A 25,139-nucleotide genomic window follows, 5' to 3' on the forward strand; every position below is an offset into this window, starting at 1 on the left:
ATAAGAGACTCTTAATCTCAGGAAACAAACTGAGGGTTGCTGGAGTGGTGGGGGGTGGGGGGGAAAGGGCGACTGGTGATGGACATTGGGGAGGGTCTGTGCTATGGTGAGCGCTGTGAATTGTGTAAGACTGATGAATCACAGACCTGTACCCCTGAAACAAATAATATGTTAATTTAAAAAAAAGGGGGGCTGACGGAGGCAGAAATCATCCAGCATGGCAGGTACACAAGTCAGCTGATCATTGCAACCACTGATAAAGTGCTATGATGGGCACTACAGGGAGACATCATGGAGGAGAGCTACAGCTCAGACTTCAGGGTCTGAGGAAACTGCTGGGAGGAACCGAGACACCCACGGTGGACAAGAGCAGATAGACGGTGGTGCTCCAGGCAGAAAGCAGAGCCTGAGTAAAGGGTGGGGGTGAGAGGGTATGGCATGTCTGAGAACAGTTTCCCAAGCCCAAATGTAGACTTTGGGGTGGGGACAGGGGAGGAGGAAGCAGAATGTGGATCTTTGTTTACAAATTTGTTGTCAACCCTCACTAGAATGTAATCTGCTTGAGGGTCTACCTTATTCATTCTCCATCCCCAGCGTCTAGAATCATAGTGAATGAACAGGTAGGAGCCAGATCACAGAGGGCCTTAGAGATCATGGAAAGTTTGGGAATTTCATCTAACAGGGAAAACATCTGTTTCTGGAATCAAGAAAAGAAAATAGTTGTGGTGAATTAAAGAACCCCCAAAATGACACTGGAACTACTCCTAAGATGCCCCCTGAAGGGATCTTTATCCAACTCTTGAGTTCTGCCCTGCTGCACAGCAATGGGAAGATGTGCCAGAAAACTTGCATGGAAAATTTTTCAGAAAGCCAAAAGCCAAAGGTATAGTGAGAAACTCTACAAAAGTCGATGTCAAATGCTATGAAATGTGGCTCATGAACTGCCAGCCTGAGAGGTCACAAGTTAAAGGACCTTACAACTAAATCCCTATTCGACTGAAATTTAAGAAATATAAATTCATAAATAAACTCAATACACAGATGTAGAAAAAAATAAAGGAAATTGGGTAACTATTTATAGAATTTTGCATTTGAAAATTCACCTTACCCTGCAATTTTGAGTTGAGGCATTTTTGCCTGCTTTCCATTTTCGGCTATGAAAACATATCTTAACATTTAGATCTGGAAAAAAAAGATGTTATTTTTACTTCAAAGCTTGCAAAATAATATGCTTTCCTGGGAATGAATCACCATCTTGTGGATGGTTGGATATATCCACCAGAGATCCTTCTCAACAGGCTACCTGTCATGGTATAAACATAAAGGTTACTTTCTATTTAGTTCAAGAGCCCCATCACCCACCACCATGGCTACTGTCATTTAGATTGACACTCTCAATCAGATCTCTGGTGTTTCCTCCATCCCTTCAATACTTGATCCAATTAGACCTTAAGAAATGGAGGTCCAACACCTGTAAGGACTCCACAATTTTCCATTTTAACTTTCAGACCTTCATTTTTCCCTCAATGATTTCCTCCTCTTTCAATCCATCTACACAATATCCTATCTGATGTGATACCCAACTTCATGTCCATCGAAATACCAAGAATATATATGGGAAGTTGTCAATGAACTTATGTCAAAGTGAATCCTCTATAATGCCCCATGCCCCAAGTAATCTGGTAAATTTCTGCTACTCATTGATGGCAGTTCCTAGGGTCCCGAACAAAACCAATGCAATCAATGGTGCTTTAAAACATCTTTAAATAAAAAATAAGGAAAGATTTTATTTACTTATTTGAGATAGATAATAAGAGGATGAGTGGGAGGAGGGGCAGAAGGAGCAGCAGACTCCCTGCTGAGCAGGGAGCCAGACGCGGGGCTCATTCCAGGACCCTGGGATCATGACCTGAGCTGAAAGCAGATGCTTAACCCACTGAGCCACTCTGGTGCCCCCAAAACATCTTTTTTTTGAATTGAGGGTGATCAAAGTGCCAGGTACTATTCCAAACCTTTTATATCCATTAACTCATTTAGTTCTCATAAGCAACCCATGAGATTGGTACTTTTATCCCTATTTTATCAAAGAAGCCCCAGGGGTACACAGAGGGTAAGGCACTTGTTCACTGTTAACCCATTAGTAGGAGTATGAGGCTGGGTTCATACCCAGGCAGGCTGGCTGCAGAGACCAGACCTGTGGCCATTAAAATATGCTGCCTCTTATTACCCCATCCATGACTACTACGTATGTGCATCTGTGCGTGTCTGCAGAAACTCTTTGCAAAGCCTGTCTTATTTAAAGTTAATTATTTGCTTAGCCATTTTAGCACTGCATACAGCAGAAGGGAGGCAGCAGCGGACAAAGGGCTCAGGGCTCGGGGCATGTGTCTAGTTCAACAAGTACAAGGGCAATAATGCTGCTGCTCAGTTAAAAAGGGTCCTATGCAAGTGAGAGCATGCAGCCTCATCCTAGTTTAGAGGCTGAGAGGGAAGACTTCCTGAAGGAAGTGAAGTTTCAGCTAAAATAGGAGGAGGAGCAGGAGTTGGCTGGGCAGTGTGGGGGATGGAAGGAGTAGAATGGGTGTCCCAGAGAAAGGGACTAACCTCTGAGGTCATGAGGATGGCCAAGGCACGTCCTGAAATTTTTCTACAAAAGCCTCACTGTTTCTAGCTGTCACACCCCAAGCTCGTCGACCTGATGCCCTGCTGGCCAAGAGGACATGGCTGGGCCACAGCACCAAACACCACATATTCATTCTTTTCTCCAGCCAGCCAGCTGCCCAGGCCAGAGAAGACAAGTGTTTTAGAGGCATGGCTTCATCCAGGCACATCCTAGAATTAAAGTTACTTCAGGGATGCCTGCAGTAAAGCTGAAGGAAACACCCCAAAGGCCAAAGGAAGCGTGCTTTATTGAATTTACAATGCAGAAAATATTTGTAGTTCCTTAGACATTTGCATTGCTATAAAATTACACTTTATGGTATAATTATTAATGGTTTGAAGAGAAATAAACAGTATAAACGAAATATGGCTGACACTATGAAAATGTAAACCATATAAATCAAAATCATGAAACAATTATTCAATACTCAGAGGCCTACTTTATACATATGAAATTTCTTACACATATATACAATAAAAGCCTTCACTCTGAAGCCGATCACTGTACAAATATGAAAATAAATCTTTATCTTTTAACCTCAATTTTATCTTCAGCAAGAGGGTTGTGTGACTTGGGTTTATGCAAATCACATTTGGTATTAAATAATCAAATGTCACATATGTCATATAAAGCAGCAAGTAGAAAAAATAAATTATGAAAATGCATGAGGCTAAAAGTTAACAGTGAAAAATGTCTCCTTATCCAACATTCTTTTCCATGATGAAATGAAAATATTATCCAATGTGTCAGGATACATTAAAAAAAAAAAAAGGAGCACTGTATAATTGTGATTTTAAAAGCCCTCAAAGGAAAAAATGAGTCAAGATGAGTTAGTTGCACAGGACTATGTGAATGTGTCACATTAAGTCTAGGTTAAAAACATTAATTTTTTTTTCTTATCAAAAATACACTTTGAGAACATCTTCCTGAAATGAAATGTTGGTGATAATGATGATTTCCCACCAGTGCAGCTGAAAGAGCTTTTAAGTAACTTCTCTTCAAAGAAGACTGCTCACCAGAGCTCTAAGTCTCTGATCTGGATTTTGTTGCCAAAATACTTTTCCAGGTTCGAATAAAGATGATTGCCTTGTCTATCAAAGGCACCCATGCAAACTCTGTCCAAATCAGTGTGGGTGTAAACTAGCCATACAAGCTGGAGGCAACAGCCAAGGTAATACTTCTGTATCAAAGATATACTCTATGTACAAACTGTCAGACAAATATAGAGAGACACTTTGGGGGGAAATAAATAAAGGCCACACAGTAACACTTATACAAACACAGTTTTGTGCAAGTACACCAAACACCTGAACAAGTGTCCCATATGGCAACACATAGATCCTTTCTAACCCGGGTTCCAAAGATGCCATAGAGGCAACCAGCCGTGGCCAAATGTGCATCTCACGATGGCACAGAAATAACCACATCCTCCCCCATTCACTTTGACAATATTCCACCAGCGAGGGGCTCTTTCTGGTCAAAAATGCAAACTTCTTTTTCTGTGACCAAAGCTGTTAAACAGCATGGTAGAGTCGCCAGGGATAGAACAAACTTTCCAGTAAAAAAACTAGATGTCAACCGAGAAAAGGCATGCTTTTACAAACTCAAGCATGTTGTGGCTCTTTATAATCTCGGTGTGTAACATATCCAGTCAGTTTTCACTTTAAAAAAAAAAAAATGAAGCTAGGGAACTAAAGATTTGATCATAAAAATCATAAACAGGAGAAAAACAGCTCCATGGAGTTGTTTTAATTCAACAAAAAGGAATGTTATTAGCTTATATAATACAATAAATAAGTTATTATTTAAGGTTTTTTCAGCAGACTACTTGGAACCTGGACCTATGTGAACCAAGGTAAGTTCAAATCTCTGGTTGGGGATAACTTAACTGGTTCAAGGCCACAGACAACCAAAAGCCAAAAACCAAAAACCAGGCTTCTCTAGGGTCAGGTGTTGACTCCTTCAGCTGTTAGAGACATTTCAATGGAGAAGACTGGATGCACTGCAGGTTCTAGAAGGAGAGCAAGACCCACCACGCTGCTGGTGGGGAGGAGTCACTAGTCATATTAAACAAAGGATTCTGACTTCCCATTCCTAAGGACGATGCCTCTTGTGAAGAGAGGAGTTTCCAAAACCATACATAACATTTCTTTCACTGTTCATTATTTCAGGAAGTGAATGCTGGCCACTATGGAGTTCAGGGATTTGCACCATATTGGAGATTATGCTTGTAAGTGATGGGAAGGTCTGAAGCAAACATGCACATTTTCACTGGGCAAAATGTTAAAGTGGTAGTGTTGGGTTTTTTTTAATGATATAATTCACATACCATAAACTTCACCCTTTTAACAATTCAGTGTTATTTCATATATTTACAAAGTTATGCAACCATTATCACAGTATAATTCCAGAACATTCTCATCCCCCCAAAGAAACCACATCACCATTAGCCGTCACTCCGGCTCCTGCCTTTCCCCAGCCCATGGCCATGACTTGCTGGTATATATTTTTAAGTGAAGAGTGACAACTTTCCTGGGCATTGTACTTTTACTAGTATGTAGCCTCCTATGTTTTCATTAGAATTTTTAACATGGAATTTAAACCATGGACTTTGTTGAGATGTCAGTACCTTGTTTTTTTTTCTTTTTGTCACACAAATATTTCTTCCTTTGTATATAAAAAAATAGATTTTTCTGTCTCCACTGGAGCCTACAACATTACCATTTTTTTTTCTCAATTAAATTCTGTTGTTTCAGAAATGAGAAAAATCAATACCCCAATATTTAAAAAGTATGACTAACCAGAGTCCTTATTAACTGTGAGCCATCATGGTCTCCTTCCCACTCCGTACAGTGCACCAAATCTGAGGGGCCAAGGCCTGCAAGGCCAAGCTGCTTGTTTTGCAGATGAGGAAACAGATCTATCGTGGGCTGCTAACAGGTCTGAGACTACAGGCTAGTTAACAGCAAAGCTAGGATGATAATCCCCTTTTACTAGTATTCTAGTATCAAATATTTGAAAAAAAATGTTCTAGGTTATCTACAAAGTCAGCTACCATGTGGATCTTTGTCTGGGAGTTTCTTCTACAGCTTCGATCTGAGCATGTATTTTTTTTTTTTTTAGATTTTTATTTATTCACTTGACAGAGAGACAGTAAGAGAGGGAACACAAGCAGGGGGAGTGGGAGAGGGAGAAGCAGGCCTCCCGCTGAGCGGGGAGCCCGATGCAGGGCTCGATCCCAGGACCCTGGGATCGTGACCTGAGCCGAAGGCAGACGCCCAACGACCGAGCCACCCAGGTGCCCCTGAGCATATGATTTTTTAACATTTTTTTACACGTTATCTTTTGAGACTCTGCAAGGACAAGACAAGTACTTTTAACCAGGGGGCCTCAATCATTCACTGAAAAAGAGCAAAGAGCCGGGGCTCCAGAAGGATCTAAGAGCACAGTTCAGATTCCCACACTGCAACTTTCCACCTGGCTGTGTCTGGAGGATGCACCCCTCTGCGAGAAACAAACAAGTCACAGACACTCAGTACTCTGGGACTGAAGACCTGACAGGCCAGGGATGTTCGGGATTTAACTATTGCAACAGTTCTTCATCTGGGTTGACTTTTTGGAACTGGTCCCGGTCAGACTGGTAACGGATTTGCTGTCATCTTCATCAGTCCTTTTTTTCACTTCCCTGGGGGGCGGGGGAGGGGAGGGAGGGAGAGAGAGACAGAGAGAAAATGAATTACTGAGGTACAAAACTAAACCACAAATGGTTCTGTAAAATTAAAACAACACTGCTGAGCACTTGCTGTATGTCATCCAGACATTGTTCTAAATGCTTTGTAGGTATTGACTGTCTTAATCCTCACAAGGACCATGTGAATTTGTTGGGCCCCATTTTATATGTCAGGAAGCAAAGGCAAAAAAAAAAAAAAAAAAAGGGTTAAGCAGTTTCCCTTTGGTTACCGGAGAGCCGCAGAGCTGGGCCTGGACCCACGCCTGCACTCTGAGCACCAGGCCACGCTCACCACGCACAAGGCAGGCGCACACGAGACACGTGTACACAGGTGCGTGCACACACGCACACACACGACCTACTGTTGCTCTCTCCTGCAGTTTCACATGCTTTCCAGGCTGCCACACGCACAGCGCACTCCTTAGCACTCTGGGACCCGGCTTCCATCCCCGACTAGCGCTTGCTGACCTTAACAAAAGCAATGATGACTTTAAAACCACTCTTTAATTATACAAGATCATGAAGACAATGATGAATGGTTAAAATCCAGGGGGAAAAAATCTTCCTTTTGCCTCTTCCTAAATTTCTTTTAGAATTAACAGCTAGAGGCTACAATGGCAAAAGTTCTCTAAGATCTTGTGAAGACCTCCTAGGGATAGTATCCTTCCAAGTGTATTCCCAGGGATGCCCGTGAAACAAGCAGACCCTGAAGTCCCACCTTAGACAAGACCCTGAATGGCAATCTTGACTGTGACAGCTCATTCCCAAGAGGCCCCCAAACAATCCCACCTTCCCCATCAGTGCCCGGGGCCCCCCCATCAAGACTAGGGAGCCCCCACCATGGGCTCTCCCTCCACAGTACTGACTCTGTCTGCGACTGCTTAGATCCACAGAATGCAGAGGAACTGGCGGGCTAGGACTCCAAGCCAGGTGTTAAAGCTGCTCTCAGCTGCCAGGGCTCCTCAGTGGAGAGGGCCACAGAGTGGCCCTGGGGACGAGCGGCCAGAAGGACTAGGACCCTGGTGGCAGACGCCCAGCCGGAGCCTTAGCCCCACGGCCATCTGGCTGAAAATGCACAAGACACCCCAAGCAAAAGCAGTCGAGGGACCTTCCAACTGAGATCCAGCACATTCTGGTAATTTCAAGAAATTAAAAAGTGGTAGTTGTTTTAGGCAACCACGTTTTAGTTTGTTACAGAGGGGCAGATACCTGAAACTACTAAGAACTGGCATATTCCGAGTACAGCAACGTGGTTCAATGGAAATATAATGTAATCCACATATGTGATCTTAAATTTTTTAGTAGCCACATTTAAAAATGTAAAAAGAAACAGGTAAATTTAATTTTATTAACATATTTTAACTCAGTATAACAAATATATCATTTTAGCATGTTATCAATAAAAATAATGAAGTATTTTATGATTTTTATACTGTTTTCAAAATCTATACCTACAACACATCTTGATTTGGGTTCGCCACACTTCTTGTGGCTTGTGGCTACCAAATTGGTCAGCACGACTCCAGATGGTGTTGATATGTGCTAACTTTTGAAAACCACTATACTATGAGTTGGAAAGAAGACATCTCAGCAGAAGAAAAAAAAGAGGAATTAATTCTTGCTGAAGGCGAGCTAATAAATGCTGTACTATACATTTTCACATTTTCCTTATTTAATACACATAAACAATCACACAACATAAACACACACACAACCCTGACAGGTGACAGGTGAGCATTATTATCCTCACTTCACAGATGAGGAAACAAAGACTCAGGAAAAGAAGGAAGATACACAATCCAACCTAGAATACTCCGTAAGACTCATTTCAGACTCCTGACCTCCAGAACTGGAACGTGATACATGTGCATTGCTTAAGAGACTATGTTTGTGGGAATTTGTTACAGCAACAACAAAAAACTAATAACAACTTCTAACTGCATCATCTCAGACATTTGGTCATTCAATAAATGCCCAATTTATGCCAAACTCTGGGACCCTCTCTTAGTGAGCGTTGAGGGAGAGACAAAGGCTAAACAAATCATTACAAGGTCCCTTGCACGGTGAATGAATGGTGCATGAATACAAAGGGTACACCACAGTCGTGCTGGCCCGCAGGGAAGGAAGGCTTTGTGGAGATGGAGCCTCATGGACACTTTGACACTGGAGGGACCTCTTGAAAGAACAGGAATTGACCTTCACTTAATGAGGAAAGAGATTCCAGGTGCAACGAACAGCCTGCATAAAAGCAAGGAGACATAAAAGAGCTTGGCCACAACTAGAAATAACGTTTGCTCTGTCTACAGATATCATTCCTTTGGGAAGCAAGATAAGAGATGCAACCAGAAAGGCAGGTGAGGCCAGACTGTGAGGGTTTGGACATGCTGGATACAGTCAAGCCTTTGGGATTCCCTCTTGTTGATGGGTGGGGATGTGGTTATGAAATTTTAAAAAGAGGTGGAGGTTAAAAATACAGAAATTGGGGAAGTCACCAGCTAGAGACAGTTCTAGAAACCCTGGGGGTAGAAGACAGTAGGCAGAGAGAGAGTAAAGAAGAAGAGAATGTGGAATGCAATCCTGAGATTGCCAACACTGAAGCAGCAAGCTGATGCTCCAGAGTGGCAGCGACAAGTCCCAATGTTGCCACTGAGCAGCTGTGTCACTTTGAGCAGGTTGATTAGCATTCTACTCCTCCACTTTCTTATCTGTACAATGGGTATAATAATCATAGCACCTTCACAAGACAACCCATATCTCTCCCTTCTGGGTGGTCTAATGGCCTCTATAAGCTACAATCATCTGGCTGCCTGGTCAAATGTTTTCTCTTTTCTTTTTCCTCTCATTAAATTGCATGGCCTGCAAATACTCATTTCCTCGGTATCTCTACTGAACCATGTATGTGGCCTCCACGGGCTGAGTGCTCACAATAATGCAGACATTTTATTGAACCTGAAAGCAAATATTAAGGAGGAAAAGTATGTACCCACGTTGTTCATCTGGCCTTTCGTTTCTTTAATCCACCATAAGTGCAGGCATGTCCCTCCCACTTCACGGAAATCAGACAGATATTCCAAACACCTACAACAGGTTTAAGGCTGGGAATACTGGACTTTCTCACCAAAAACTACCACATGCTTGACAACTGCATGTTAGGTGACTCTGTCTCACGGGTAGATTTATGGGATCCCAACAGGCTCAGCTCCTGAGCTGAACAGATACATACATCAACCTGAGCTTTTTTTGTTTTGTTTTGTTTTCAAATCTCAGGCCATTAATCAATTAAATGCCTTTGGAAGTTGAATCTGCAAAATGTGTAAAGCTCGTGGTTCTGGTGACGGCAAATTCACTTGCCAATGGACAATGATTGTGATAAATGTCCTGTCAGCATTATGGGGAAATTGCATTTCTAGAAAACAGTTTTCTTGGGATTGAGAGGTTTCCAGAAAAAGTAGTACTTGTAGTTTCTAGTTTCGGGTGTTAACCAAACATTCATGGCCTCCCTTCGAAACAGAATTCTGTTTCGACAGTGTAAAGCCATAAACTCGTCTAGTTCACATTTTATGACATGACACGGCGTGAAAGGTGCCCGTGATGGGAATTGCCTTACGAGATCTAAATCGAGAACGTAACATGTTTTACATTATACATAACTTTCTAAAGGATGTAAAACTTTTTTTTTAGTATTTTATTTATTTATTTGAGAGAGAGAAAGAGATAGCAAGAGAGAGAGCGCGTGAGCAGTAGGGAGAGGGAGAAGCAGACCCCCCCACCCCTCCACTGAGCAGAGAGTCCGACACGGGGCTCGATCCCAGGACCCTGGGATCATGACCTAAGCCAAAGGCAGATGCTTAACCAACTGAGCCACCCAGGAGCCCCAGGATGTAAAACTTTTTCACCTGCGGCAACTCTACCATTTCCATGTAAGACTTAGGCACTTTAACAAGCAAATCTGAAGGCAGGATATAAAGCAAATTAAATTTTTTAATATTTGCTTTATTTATAATTTTCCTATTTAACACATCGCTAATGGGACAAAACCAGAGACCTCACACCAGGCCATCATGCAATAACAACGATAAAATAACTCCTTGATGAGTGGTTCCCAAAGAGTGAGCTCGTGACCAAAAGGCCTCTGCACACAGGTGTGGTGAGTAAAGAAGCACAAGGCTGTGTGCGAGCTGCACTGAAAACAGGGCGCGGGGCAGGAGCAGGTGGGGAGAAAGCGCAGGCGGCTCACAGCCTCTCCCACTTTTATGATACAATAAAGAGAATCAATTCGGCACTCTGGGTGTGACCATGGCAATCTGGAGTCATTTAACTTTAATATGACCCCACAAAGACAATTCAGCATTAAATAGCGACCGGTATTCCGTGGGGTACCGGCGGTTCTATGTAGAACCACAGACTGGCAGAGCTAGAGAGGACCTTGGGGGTCGCTTTCTCCAGCCCCCTCCCTCATTTTACACATTAGAGATGCCGAGAGGGAGGCAGGGACTTGACCGACTCCACAGCTGTTCGGGGAGGCGATTTAAGATCGCACTTTGAGCCTCCTGACACCACGGTCCTCCATTAAGCAGGGTAGGAGGCAACAGCCTCGCAGGGGGCCTGGCGTGCAGCGTCCTTTTCTGCGGGGCTGGAGCAGCAGGCCAGCACCCCACTGCCAAAGCTAGAGTGTCCTTCTCCCTGCCTGCTCCGGTTCAGCTTCGGGCCCAGTGATGCTCTGAAGACCTGCAGGCCCTTGCCAGACCCCTCTAGCCCAGCAAGCACATCACCTCCACCCAGGAATCCCCAGGTACCTTGTAGCAAAACACCAGTACGAACACCCAAGAAAGTATAAACACCTAACAATTCAGCAGTGAATCCACCCTCAGTGTGTTGCACGGAATCTCCCCCCGCCTCTGCTGAATGAACCTTCCTTGGCCAAAATGGCCAGCAGCCCCTTCGCACCCACAGATGCACGGAGTCAATTACATCACCCAGCTTATGAAGGTTTTACTTGGGCTCTTGTTTGACAAATGTGGTATGAGCCCATGATTCTCCTACTAAAACCACGTCATTAACCTTGAATCTTAAATGTTTACCTTTCTTCCACCTGTTCTAGGTCACACAGCACTGTCTTTGCTTTGCACAAAAATGTGGTGGGGGCAGGTGGCTCTCTTGGACAGATATCAAAGGAGATAATGTCCAAAGACTCTGAGTTTGAGCCCAAGGCGTGTGCCAAGCCCTGCCACAGACTAATGTCAAGCAGGCCGTTTAAAGTCCTGGGGTCCATTTCCTGATTTTCTCAAGTGAGGGCAAGGATCTCACCCAAGGCCCCAGTCTAAGCAGCTAGTAAGCACTATAAACACCAAGTCACTGATAGAAAAGCAGCATTGAAAACACTACTTGTCACCGTATATGAGCAGAAGAGGCCAAAAGTCATACTAAAGCTAAGATTCTTGTAAAATTTCACAAATGATCAGGAAAAAAACCACACACCCAAAATTATGGCTTCGCTTTGTCAGCAATTAAAGATCTATCGCCTGAATTCTGTTCATGCTCATTTTCTTTTTTTTTTTCTTTCCTTTCTTTTTTCTTTTGGATATTTAATCTCTTTAGGCCAGTAAAGAATCATCTTTTCATTTGTGGCAGGAAACTAGGCAGAAGACATAAATCTAACAGATAATGTTGTTATTTCCTAAAAATCAAATTTACTCCAAGGATTAAAAAACCCATTTATATCCAAGTTCCTCAAGGATGTAATTTTCATTCTAATCTACATCCCAAGATGTTATTTATTATTAACACCATCGCCTGAGCTTAATAATTACCTGAGTAATTATTTTAATAAAGTGCTTCCAACTGGCGTGATATACAATTTGCTTTGTTGAGTTGTGTTTTTTTTCCCCTTTACCCCAGAAAATGTCATAATAGACAGTTAATTTCATAATAGTCTCTTGTGTTTAAAATCTGGTTCCTGGAAATGATTCATACAAGTCAACTATTAGCTCTGCGGTGACATTTTGCAGAAATGTCAACGACACCTCAGATGCACCTGCTTTGTTTGGCGGAAAAGGCACTTCGCCAACGTTCACAGTGAATAAGCAGCACTACCGGTTTTTATAAAATCCGTGTTCGATTGTTTCTCTAACCACTACTGAAATACGAGACAGTGTTTTCCAATGTATATTCGTGTCATAGCCCAGAAATTTGATATATGCACCAACTACGTGAAAATTCAATCCTGTTTTCATTTTCCAAATATAAGACACCACTTTACCGAGCAAGATGGAGAACAGCTTCCACTATATTCGAGCCGTCTTTGGCACTGGTTTCACAGAACAATGCCCCATAGGTCTGTAGAAAAGAAATAGACACAATTAAATGAAGCCTTTATTTAAGGCTCCTGGAATTTTAGCTTTTACAACCCACAAATAAAATAAACACATTCTCCTGTTGAATATGCTAATAGCTAAGACATTGGATTCACAGTTTTGATACTTTAAAAAAATAGTGAATTTGAGTCGAGTTATTCCAGACACAGCTCCTAGTCAGGGGATTTTTATTTTGCCTTAAAAGTAACACAATACACAATTTCATGTTTTAAGGTTCTTATTCCCCACAGTCCTACCAGATGCTACAAAGGTTCTCTATCAGATAATCTGAGAGAGGTAAAAATGATAGCTTAAGGTAACCACTCACAAATTAAATGTCCATCAAAGGTATGTCTCCTTTGGGCCGGCAGCTAACATGCATCCCTTCACACTATCATCTTTTCCTATCAAGATTCAGCAACCTCCATGTTGCTAAAAACCAACAGACACTGTCTAGTGCTCTATTATTCTACCTCCCAGGGGTTATGTATATGACAACTGATGATATCACTCTCCTGCTTCAAGCCTTTCAATGCTTCCCGTTCCTCTCCAAGTAACGCTCAGATGCCTCCCCATGGCCAACAAGGCCTCTCGTCCATGTAGTCCCGGCCCACCTCCTAGCTTTACCTGCCACCCTCCTCCCTCACTCGCACTGCCTCGGTTACTCTGACCTTCCCTCTGTTTCTCCAATGTTCCAAATTCCCTCCGACCTCACGATCTTTGTACCTGCTGCTCCCATTACCTGCATTATGCCCTTCCCCCCATCAGCCCCCCTTCTCCAGGCTGATTCCTAACTACCTTTTGAATTTTTCTGTAATCCTCCCCTGAAGTTAAGATTCAGTGCTGTCTAAGCCTGACACGTCCCTGTTATGTTAGGTCTTGCTATTAGGAAACCTCACAGCCCTCTGTGTTTTTCCTGCATTGCACCTGCCAAACTGTAACTGATGAAGTTATTTGTGTGTGTCTGCCTCAAGACAATGTCCCTGCAGGAAGGAGAATTGCATGTGCCATGGACCTGGGTGTGGGTGACGCAGTATCCTGTGGGGGTAAGGGGAGGATGTCATGGCCACTCCGGAGCATGGAGAGAGAGAACGAAATGAGGGGAAAAGACTCCACAGTGGGACCTCTACCCATGAGCCCTCGAAACCACAGAAAATATGTAACAATCCTACAGTGAACATGAATGGATTTCTAGTGGAAACGGGTAGTGCTGCTGCTGAGTTCTATGGCTAGGATGTTATGGGGTGACACGGAGACTGCCCCCGAGGGTGCAGGAGGGTAGGGGTCATGAGATGCATAAGTGAGCAAACGTTGGGAACTCAAAAATCCTGAGGAGGGGATAAACCCGGCGTGTGGCCGGGAATTACGCGCTAAGGGGGCGTGTGGGACAATGTGGCATGCGGACTGCATACGTTTAATACGTATCTCCCCCAGAAATGAACTATATGAAGACAAGGACTGCCTGCTCTAGTCTTTCCCCAGCACACAATGAAGGGCATAGGATTAAACGTGCGGAATGAATCTCTTCTGTGCCTCACTGCTTAGCTTTGATGTTTAGCATGTTTGGTCTATAGTTCTAAAATTTAACAAGAAAGATTTTCCAACTTAAAACAGTGACTGAAACTTCTTTTTACAGTTCATGTGCACGCACTACAGCGCAGTCTCCCCGTGCGCCCACGCGCACCACCGAGGCAGGGGCATCAGATCAGACTGTGATGGCGTGGGCTTATCCGACCCCCGGCACCTCTGATGCCTTGTTTGGGAAAGACAGGTCCTAAGGGGGACCTGGAGCAGTCTCACACACTGGTTGTGACGGGAGAATGAACGCTGCCCCCAGTAATCAACTGGATGGAAATGAGCTTCATTTCTATACAAGCGCATAACCAAAAAATAATTTTAGACTATTCAACTAAGCATAAATCTTAGAGAAAAAAAAAAAAAGTTTCCCAATTCTCTTCCACCCAGGTAGCACACTGCCCTTTGGCACAGTAACCCTCTGGAACTAAACCACATTTTCTAAACGGGATACCCATTCTTTTGTCTTGACGTGGATTCCAGAACGAGAGGAGTCCAGGAGCCGGCTGAGGGTGAGGAGTAAGGCAGGATAATTCTGGCTGCTCCTTGTCAATGTTCTTCAATGGGGGAAAATGACCAAGTGATCATTTTAGCTCCATGAGGGGTTTAATCCTTGGTACAATTACTTACATTCATACATTCATTGAAGTGTGTGTAGCGGGGGTGGGGGTTGTGGGGGCACCTGGGTGGCTTAGCCGGTTATGTCTGCCTTTGCTCAGGTCCTGGGACCAAGCCCCGTGTCAGGCGCCCTGCTCAGTGGGGAGCCTGCTTCTCCCACTCCCTCTGCCCCTCCACTCCTCCATTCATGCTCACGTGTGCTCTTTCTCTCTCTCTCTCAAATAAATTTTTAAAATAAAATAAATAAAGTGCAGGGGGGCAGCACTGGGAGTTCTGCCTGAATAAGAAGGCCAGGAGCCCCATCAAAAAGGGTGGAGGTTTGCCAAAGAACCTCTGAAAGCGAATGTAGACAGAAGTGAAGGGCCGCTGACTGCAAAGCTCATGAACGGCTAAGGTCTATCCCAACAGACCCACTTTCGCCCTTACCATGGCCAGTTTTTCTCCCCAGTATCCTGGGACACACTTCTGTTCCTCTGCTGTGGCGGCATCACGGAGATCAGCCTTGTTTCCTACCAACATGATAGGAATACTCTCCTGGGTTGCATCCTGCCAGGGGGAAAATAATTGTGTGCTCATCAAATAGTGAACAAGTTCCACTGACAAGAGCAGCCGTACCAACAGCAGCTTCCACTCTCCAAATGCCCCGTGGGAGCCACATGACCTGCAGGTAATATCTTCAAGCCTCAAAATCTCTCTACAAAGAGCCAAACTTCTTCCCATCGCCAGGTGAGACCACTGAAATTCAGAGAGGTTAAGCAAGATCTTGCAAAGGCCGGGGCCACGGTCCAAATACTCCCCATCGTCCCTGCCACCATACGAACCAATATGAACTCAAGGGGCATGAGCACAGAATTATACGTGGCCATGGCACCCACACAATTTTCTGCGACTTTCACTCCAAACGGTGCTGATGACAAGCCAACTTCATTATCTCAGGTACAAAACACACAGGAAATCCCTCAGCCATCACGGGATAAAAACAGAGCTTGCAAGTTCCACACTCACTGCAATTTGGTTTACAACAAAAGCAAAATGTGAAGGTCCTAAAGGTCAACATTTTTCTTACGAGGAGTCAATTACCAATCATTCGAAGGAATCGATTCTAAGGCTAATGCTCTCAAATCAGCTTAGGCAAAGTCCCCGGGCCACACGGGGCCTGAAATCAGGCGAAATGCTGCATGTTTCTGCCTCAGTTTCCCCACTGGTAAAATGAAGGGGTTAGTGAGGGCACACCGCACCTCCGCAGGCTCTGAAGAGAACAGAGGATGACAACCTGACTGGCCCAGAAAAACAGGGTTCTGGTTCCTAGGCCAGGGCAGCAGCAGCCCTGACCAGGGCATGTGCAAGTGACCTTCCGCAGCGGCTACGGGTACCAGCTGTGCTTTCAGTTCGCTGCTACCCCTGCCCCAGGATCAAGAAATGAGCCTTAAAAACGATGGCACCGCACTCGATTTCCTTTCTCTTCAGACCATCCTCCAACCGAGGGCACTAGAGTGCAGTAACAGCAGAGGGGGGGAGGGAATGAAGGGCGCTCTCCAAAACTAGGTGTTCCGTCCATTGAGGTGTTCATTAATTGTGTTCTTTGGTAACCTGTCCAGGTTCCAAGTGGGCAACCTTTGGAAGCCACTCAACATATACTCCCTTAAGTGAGCCAAGAACCCAAGCTTCTAAAGGATTTCCCAAAGTTATTCCAGTAAATACGGACAACTCCTTAAAGTCTTGACTCCAACACCACCTTCCAGGGAGGCTGCCCTGACCACACCATCAGGCCCTTTACCCTGCCTTCTTCTTGTTTCCACAGTATTTATCCTATTCTATCATTCCATTTATTTTATTTGTTTGTTGCTTGTTATGTTTCCCCTCCTCGGGTGCAAGCTCCCTGACTGTGGGCGCATTGCAGGTTCTGGAACGTGCACAAAGGAAGCTCTCCGAAAATTCTCCACAATGTGTAAGTCGGGAAGAGATCTCACATCTCAAGTGTCTCCTCCACTCAATGTTCACCCAAGTATTCAACCAATACATTACTCACAACAGGTAAGTAAATGGCCTTCGTTTTATTTTACCCACGACTTTATTGTAGGACTGTGTAACCCAGTGGTTTTTATCGAAGTGTATTAATTATTAATTCATCACTGACCTTCTACTACCCCTCAGCCCTCCAGCCTACCCCAACAATCACACTCTCAGTTTCCACCTGTATTTAGAGTGGCCACGTATAGAATTTCCTCACAGAATTTCCTCAAATTACAAAGGCTGAGCCATGGCAGAGGTTTATCATGCCCATTTTTCCCGAAGGTGAAAGTCAAATGCCAAGTGGTATCTAATTTTTCCCCATGGCAAATTCAAGAATTCATCTTGAACATAGTTTTCGTCCTTTTCAGACCGTGTGAAAGGTGATCCACGGAGCTGAAAGGGTCACTTACCACGTGTAGGTGATTAGCAAATGATGGCAAATTACGGGTCCCGGCACACACCGTGGCTGGTCACTAAGGGCTATTTCAACACTGGCTGACCTTGCCTTTGGGCCTCCTGGCCTTGCGCATAATCCAAGGACTTAAAATGCAGACTAAGTACAAAAGTTTTAACAATAAAAAGTTTTGCCGTGGATTTTAAATATCTGTGGGTACGAGTCTGTGGGGATTATGTTACTCTCTGGACTCATCGCTCTATCCCAGGGAGGTCCGTCTGTTCCCTTGAGCAGATGCTTCTCCTCTGTGCACTAAATGCACCTGGGAACTCCTCTCTGGACACCAAAAGCTTCTTTTCTCAACCCACTGCTTCCTCTGGTGCTCTATCAGAGCAGCAACCAGGGTTGAATCAGGAGATCCAAGGCCCCATTCAACCCCAGCCCTCTAAATAACCACAAGCCAGGGCCATATACTTTCTCTGCCTCGGGTTTCTCATAAAAAGTGAGAGTAACATTACACTTCTCACTTCTTTCCTCAGATATGTTACAGAGATGAATATAACATGTGGAAATTTCGTGAAATAAAAATGCTACATAAATGTCAACACACTTCCATCATATTTATAATAATTTTAGGTCCTATTTTCGTAGAACAAAATGCACATCTCACATCACTTCTTTAGTTAGAAAGAGAACATTAATTCTGTTTTTTTAAACGGTATGAAATAGGCCCAACAGAAGAATCTAGAAGCTAACCTGATATATAACAATCAGTTCTGTTTAGCCAACATTGCACTGTTTAATGACTATTAAAGATTAGAGATAATACACTTAATTGAAAAATTAGCCACTGTTTTTTTTTTCCAAGAGAGTATACTGAACGACAGCTTGAACTGTAGTTTTATGTTAATTATTAACTGTTGGCAGCATACTAACTGTGGTCAAAATCATTTCCTACTTTTAGAAATTATTTACCATGAAACCAAAGGATATGAAAGCTCCTCAGATGAAAGACACCATCTCATTTAACCAAAGGAAAAAAAAAAAAGCACAGATGTTACCATGTTTAAAATACCATAAGGGGTTCTGATTTTATCTGTAAGAAAACCGGAAGTTTTATTCCCAGAAACTCCCTTCTGTGGTATCCATGGCTCTGTGGAAACTCGCCCAGCTAGTGAGGAAGAGACCAATACTGCCAAGTGCCAGGAGACACTCCCCCTCTCACATCCAGTCCTTCCTGACGAGCCTGGATCTCTAATGGTGTGCACTTCAACAAAGAAGAGAAATCGCATTTTCTAAGATGGTCTGTGACGCCGGTGTAATTTTTTGTTCCTTGGTTTTGATGTCTTACCTCAATCATGTCCACCCATTCTCGTACATTGAGAAAGCTTTTCTCGCACGTAACATCATACAGTAGCAGCACACCATCTGCTCTTCTGAAGTAAGACTTGGCGATACTTCTGAATCTGGCAGAGAGAAAAGCATGTAAATAATGGTCCTAATCAGTCTGTTGGTCAGGTGCTGCCCCTTCTTCATCTCTTTTATGCTCCCTTTTTTCTCATCTTCTAAGATAAGCCCCCATCTGGAAGAATCTCATGGCAACCTAGCACTGTGACAGAGCTACCGTGGACGACTAGAATGACTCAGTGGAAGCTAACAGAATAATTTGGGGTGTGATCTGTGAGAGCCAAGCAGTTTCTCCATCAAACAATCCCAAGAATGTCTACAAACCCCAAAGGATAACCAGGACAACGTTGAGAGCATAATTTCTTAAAAATTTCAGCCCCGGCAACAAGCTTCCAAACCCACACGTGGGACACAGGGAAGGAGATACACAAGAGAGAACATCGTGGTTTGGGGAGTGGGAAGGGAGTACTGTGGGGGTGGCGTGGAAGACGACCTAACAATGTGGAGTACCACAGCATGCCAGAAGCTTTATACCTGTGGGGTGCGGGGCGGTTCGCTAGGGGAAGAGCATACCTCAACATATATGTCCCAACTCGAAGCCAACCGCAATATTTTATAGCATCTTAAAAAAGGCCACGTTGGGGGCGCCTGGGTGGCTCAGTTGGTTGGGCGACTGCCTTCAGCTCAGGTCATGATCCTGGAGTCCCGGGATCGAGTCCCGCATCGGGCTCCCTGCTCGGCGGGGAGTCTGCTTCTCCCTCTGACCCTCCTGCCTCTCATGCTCTCTGTCTCTCATTCTCTCTGTCTCAAATAAATAAATAAAATCTTTAAAAAAAAAAAAAAAAGGCCATGTTGACCACAAATGTTTTTTAAACGTTGAAAGTCTCAGTCTGTTAAGAGAATGTGAGCTCCATGTGAGTAGCTTTTGTGGATTTGTGTCTGCTCCCTGTGGAATCTTCACAGCCTGAACAGTGCCTGGTACAGAGGCGGGCTGCAACCCATACTCACTAGTGGAACAAGTGGAGAGATGCTCTTTCCAAAGAGTGAGGCAGGATTAAAACGTATACTTGATGCTTCCGGTCATCGGCAATGAACGCAAGAGAAGGCAACGTCACCAGACGTGAGTCTTCTGTTTAGTTCGGGCCTCTGCCCTTGAACTGAGGGGAGCTAACAGATTCCCTCTTCCATCTTTTATTGAGCTTGGCTAAGTACTCTTCACACTGACACGTGACCTAAATTCTCTTGTTCAGAGACGGCACTCTCCTTTTCCCAACTGAACAGCAGCTCAGAGGAAGCCTAATGATCTCCACACACAACTGACAGGTAAATGGAGGAGGAAAGAATGTGGAGACATGCAAGCATTCCTGAAATCCTAATATACTATGTAATTATACAGTGTATTATCATTATAGGATTATGAGCATTAAAAACCACCAAGTGTGCCACAAGGCCCATCTATGCAAACCAAAGCCGATCCCGCTGCGCTGCGGAAAGCACTTGCCTCTCCTGACCCGCCGTGTCCCAGAGCTGCAGGACTGTTCGCTCTCCGTCCACAATGAGAGTTTTCATCTGAAAATCGACTCCTGAAAAGGAATTACAAGAGAACATGGGGAACATGATGTAAATAATTCCATTGGGTTTTACTCTCAAGCCGTCTGTAGATAAGACAAAAGCTGGTAAGCCAAAGCTGATGAGGTAGAGAGGGAGGAATGTGGCCTTCAAGGAGGGTGACCTTCAACTACTAATTACAAGTCAGACCACACATGTGCGCACAGATGCACCATCTGCAGGGTGGCTAACTTGGGGGAGGATTTAATCTACAGACAAAAGGAAAACCTATGTTCTATTTGCCCGTGTAATTAGATGAACTCGGGTATGTCTCCGTGTTTACATGTGTGTGCTTGTGTGCACATTAATATGTGTAAGTGTGCACGTATCTGTGTGTGGATACATATGAGATATGTATATATGCCATGCTCTTTAGCAACTGAACAAAACACCGTGGTCTTTTTATGAATCAAATTAAAGTGAACTTTCAGCTTTGTTATCTTGAAGGGTATCATGAAGAACCATAAATTTACGAAGACGCCCATTGTGAAGAGGGTAATTAATCTGTTCTAATATTTCTAGTCATCAAAATAAGAACTCTTTAGATAAAGAAGAAATGTGAATGATAATTTGCATACCCTCAACTCCTTTTACTGATTATTATGCAAATTTGGGAAATCAGGACACTTCTTCTCCCGTTCTCATGAGTGTTTACTCATGTATTCCGCTGTAAAGGAGGGGGAGGGATCATACACCTGGCTATGATCTTGACCATGACAAAGTGGCCATCAAGAAGGTCACTTTATCAACATCAAATGGCGTCTTATCAGAAAAGCTTTCCCTGGTGCAGTAAAAACTGCCTCTCTCCAAATTTCAAATTCTTTTATTTTCACCCATTGCCCTCCTTTGGGATGAAGTTTCCTTGCAGGCTGGGATTTAGTTGACTCTGTTCATTGTGTGTCCTCAGCACCTACAACAGTATCCGGCTCACAGCAGAATTCAGGAAATGTTTGCTGAATAAATGAATCTGTCGTCTCTGGTTCTAAACTTGGTCTGGTTGCTCTGACTGACTAAGTGGATATCTTTGTCCTTTGTCGGTTTTCTTTTCCTAAAGTTGGGTCTTCACCAAAACAGAAGAAGACCATGCTATAGACAAGGGCACACACACACATACACACACACATATCCCTATATGTTATATATGTATACAGAGAGACCTGTGTATCTGTGTATCTAATCTCTAAGGAAAACAAGATCAAGCTAAAAGAAGGTCATGTCCCCATTACTGACTGAAGAAGGAACCATACCCAGGGTGGCACTGGTATTTCCTCGAAATTCATTCTTGCAGAGTCTCATGAGGAAACTAGACTTCCCCACTGCAGCATCCCCAGCGAGCACAATCTTGTAAGCCCTCTGTGAGCTGGAAGACTTAGGGTCGCCGTCCACCATGTCTGTCTAGGGGGAAAAAGCCACAGTGGGTGACAAAGGTCGTGCCAGTGTTCTTCCTAGTAAGTTATACAGCACCGAAAATTCACAGTGCTCATGAATAAAGTAACTCTGAAACTACCTACCTGTGGTGACAGAGCCGAGATGGGCTTTCTTGAAGAACTGACGATGCTGCCCTCACTAGCGGACCCCTGGGGTTTCCAGTCTAACATGGTGGCCACACCATCTGCACCAAACGTCTCTTCATCCCTTAGATCAGGAACCTGGTTTGTTTGTTGTTGTTTTTTTAGTCAGCCATTAAAAAACAAAGTCTCTCATTACACATATACATCATGGATTAAAGAGAAGAAAAATAGGCAGCTGAATCTATAGTCATTACTGTTACGGAACAGAGTAGCCCCAAATGGCAATCTGTGGAAATTTCTCCCTACCCTGGTGGAGAAAAAAAAAACGTTCTACTGACTATGTTTCATATTTATAACCTTTAGGTCGTATTCCCATGACAGATACAAGTCAAACAGGGTGACAGATTTCTATCGAAGGTACAGCCCAGGAGACAGTGATTTCTGGGGCTTACATCTATGTCTGAAGCATCGCCCCCAAGGCTCTCCTGTGTGCCATGTGACCTCTGAAGTCCCCTCTGGTGCTTGTATTCCACCTCCGAGTCATATCCGTTGGAGTCTCTCAGCGTAGACAAGCCGCTGTCAAAGCAGCTCTCGGGAAGGCTGTCCACCTCACAATTCATCCTCTGCATAGGGTCACAGAGGGCCAACGAGTCACAGTCCTCATCCACATAGGAGGAGCGGGATGACCTGGTGATAAAGGAGAAGAGAGATTTACCTGAGGGTTCACAAAGCTCAGGACTACACACAGCAGTGGACTCAAGAAGACCAACACTCTCACTTTTACCAAGAACCACAATGTAGTCCATGATTATTCATCAGGGGAAACAAAATGTTCAAAGCAACATCAGCTTATTCTGTGCAACAATCAATTAAGATGAAGACACTCAAGTCTAACATTTAATAAAAATGAAGCCATTTTTAAAATCACTTTATATCCTGATACAAAAGGAATTGCAGTGTCCAGAGCATGAATGCAATCTCAAGTTAAGAAAAATGTATGCAGAAGATGTGAACCTTTTTACTCTAATGTGGTCAGACCATATTCCAAACAGCTTGTCCATTTCTGGATAACAGCTCTACTTTTTAAAAGGGATGCTGAGAACCTGGATGGGAAAGGGAACCATGATGATGTAAGACCCTCAGACACAAGAAATGGTTCCATGAACTCAGCTTAAGTCTTCATGGTTTCCCTCTTCAAATATTCAGAGAGCTGAGACATGAAGACGAAGAATACATTCTCCCAGGATGCACAAGACAAAATAAGGGCCAGCTGATAAGCTTTTCTAGGAGTCATATTTCTAATCAATATGGTGAAAAATGACAGGCAATTAGAAAGGTGTGGTACCAGAATACGACATATGAGTTTTCTGCCACTGGGTGTTGATACATAGTCTAGAAAGACTCTTGTAGGAGAGGTTTCACAGGGAGGTGCTCTGGATAAATGCTGGAACTCCTGACTTCTATGGACGTTTCCATTTGTAAAACTTTCTAACATCTTAAAAGTGACGGAGAAATTAACATCAAACAAGAGAATCAAAAGAAACCACATCATTTCCGTATTTAATACTTTTGTTTTTCCATCTGATTTTCACAAAAACCTAAGTTTATACTGAAATAATGGGGCGCCTGGGTGGTTCAGTCAGTTAAGTGTCCTACTCTTGATTTTGGCTCAGGTCATGATCTCAGGGTTGTGAGATCGAGCCCCACGTTGGGCTCCGTGCTCAGCTCTGAGTCTGCTTGAAGCTCTCTCTCTCTCTCCCTCTGCCCCTCCCACTCATGCTCTCTCTCTCTCCCTAAAATAAATAAATAAATCTTAAAAAAAAAATATTTTAGTGCCATTAGCAAATGCTTAAAATTAACTAAAAATTAAGAACTTTACCACCAAACTCTCTCTAAATATGTTTACTCAGTTACAAAGTCTTTATCCTGGGGGCACGTATTCAAACCATATCGTTAGCCTAGCTCTGTGTTTGTGTGTATACATATGTTTTTTTGTTGTTTCATCATTTATGAAATTCTCCTTCTAAAACTGATTTTAGCCACACTATAAGGAACCTAAGAAAACTGTTCTCATTATAATATAGTACAAACTACTTCAGCTCCATGTCATTATTAATTAGAACTTTTTAAAAAAATTTACTCAGATTTTTGATAAGGAGGGAAGAAGTGAAATACAGAATTGAGAAATCACTTCCATGAATATCTAGACTCCAAATTAAAAATATAGGTACAGGGGCACCTGGGTGGCTCAGTCGTTAGGCATCTGCCTTTAGCTCAGGTCATGATCCCAGGGTCCTGGGATCGAGCCCCACATCGGGCTCCCTGCTCTGCGGGAAGCCTGCTTCTCCCTATCCCACTCCCCCTGCTTGTGTTCCCTCTCTGGCTGTCTTTCTCTCCCTGTCAAATAAATAAATAAAATCTTAAAAAAAAAATAAAAATATAGGTCAACTTATATATGTACACCCTTTTAAAAAGTAAACTATTCTTACTTGCCCAAAGAATATTTTCGTAAGTAAGTTTGTACAAATATAGGACAAGCTATATTTTTGTTACAAATCTTAGAAAAAACACAAAAGGGGCGCCTGGGTGGCTCAGTTGGTTAGGCGACTGCCTTCGGCTCAGGTCATGATCCCGGAGTTCCGGGATCGAGTCCCACATCGGGCTCCCTGCTCAGCGGGGAGTCTGCTTCTCCCTCTAACCCTACCCCCTTTTGCGCTCTCTCTCTCGCTCTCTCTCTCTCAAATAAATAAATTTAAAAAAATCTTTAAAAAAAAAAAAGAAAAAGAAAAAACACAAAAGTTTATACAAGTTAAAATCCAGTAAGGCCACAAAAGCAATAAAATTAAATTTACAAGTTTTTATATTAGCATCAAAAAGAAAATAAAATGTTAACTTCTTATATTAAACTAATGACCCTCCAAAGAGGACGTCAGGCCAGACCCTGGTGGCCCGCTAGTTATTATTCAGGGTGATGGGCACCCAAGTGCTATACTCCTGTCTCTCTGAGCCACTGGGGTGTGATTACTTTGTCCCTTAGAATCTACTCTTGATAAAGAAGATCTGGTATATATACACAATGGAATATTATGCAGCCATCAAAAGGAACGAGATCTTGCCATTTGCAACGACGTGGATGGAACTGGAGGGTATTATGTTGAGCGAAATAAGTCAAACAGAGAAAGACATGTATCATATGATCTCACTGATATGAGGAATTCTTAATCGCAGGAAACAAACTGAGGGTTGCTGGAGTGGGGGGTGGGGTGGG

The 25,139-nt window shown here is 43.5% G+C and overlaps 1 protein-coding gene across 2 annotated transcripts in view; it reads right to left on the reverse strand.

The window, feature by feature from the left end:
• Positions 1-2,891: 2,891 nt before the first annotated feature.
• RASEF (RAS and EF-hand domain containing) overlaps positions 2,892-25,139 on the reverse strand; it is an 80,645-nt gene continuing 58,397 nt past the window's right edge. For both annotated transcript variants that reach the window (XM_081802882.1, XM_081802883.1), the window contains 8 exons: positions 22,324-22,558; positions 21,872-22,009; positions 21,608-21,755; positions 20,254-20,335; positions 18,697-18,811; positions 15,365-15,484; positions 12,652-12,728; positions 2,892-6,347 (listed from right to left, as the gene is read on the reverse strand). In XM_081802882.1, coding sequence (XP_081659008.1) covers positions 6,242-6,347; positions 12,652-12,728; positions 15,365-15,484; positions 18,697-18,811; positions 20,254-20,335; positions 21,608-21,755; positions 21,872-22,009; positions 22,324-22,558 — 1,021 coding nt within the window. In that variant the 3' untranslated portion in view covers positions 2,892-6,241. The remainder of the gene's footprint in view (positions 6,348-12,651; positions 12,729-15,364; positions 15,485-18,696; positions 18,812-20,253; positions 20,336-21,607; positions 21,756-21,871; positions 22,010-22,323; positions 22,559-25,139) is intronic.

Source organism: Leptonychotes weddellii, chromosome 14 (genome assembly GCF_054177405.1).
Source record: "Leptonychotes weddellii isolate Sample4059 chromosome 14, ASM5417740v2, whole genome shotgun sequence".
Classification (NCBI taxonomy): Eukaryota; Metazoa; Chordata; class Mammalia; order Carnivora; family Phocidae; genus Leptonychotes; species Leptonychotes weddellii.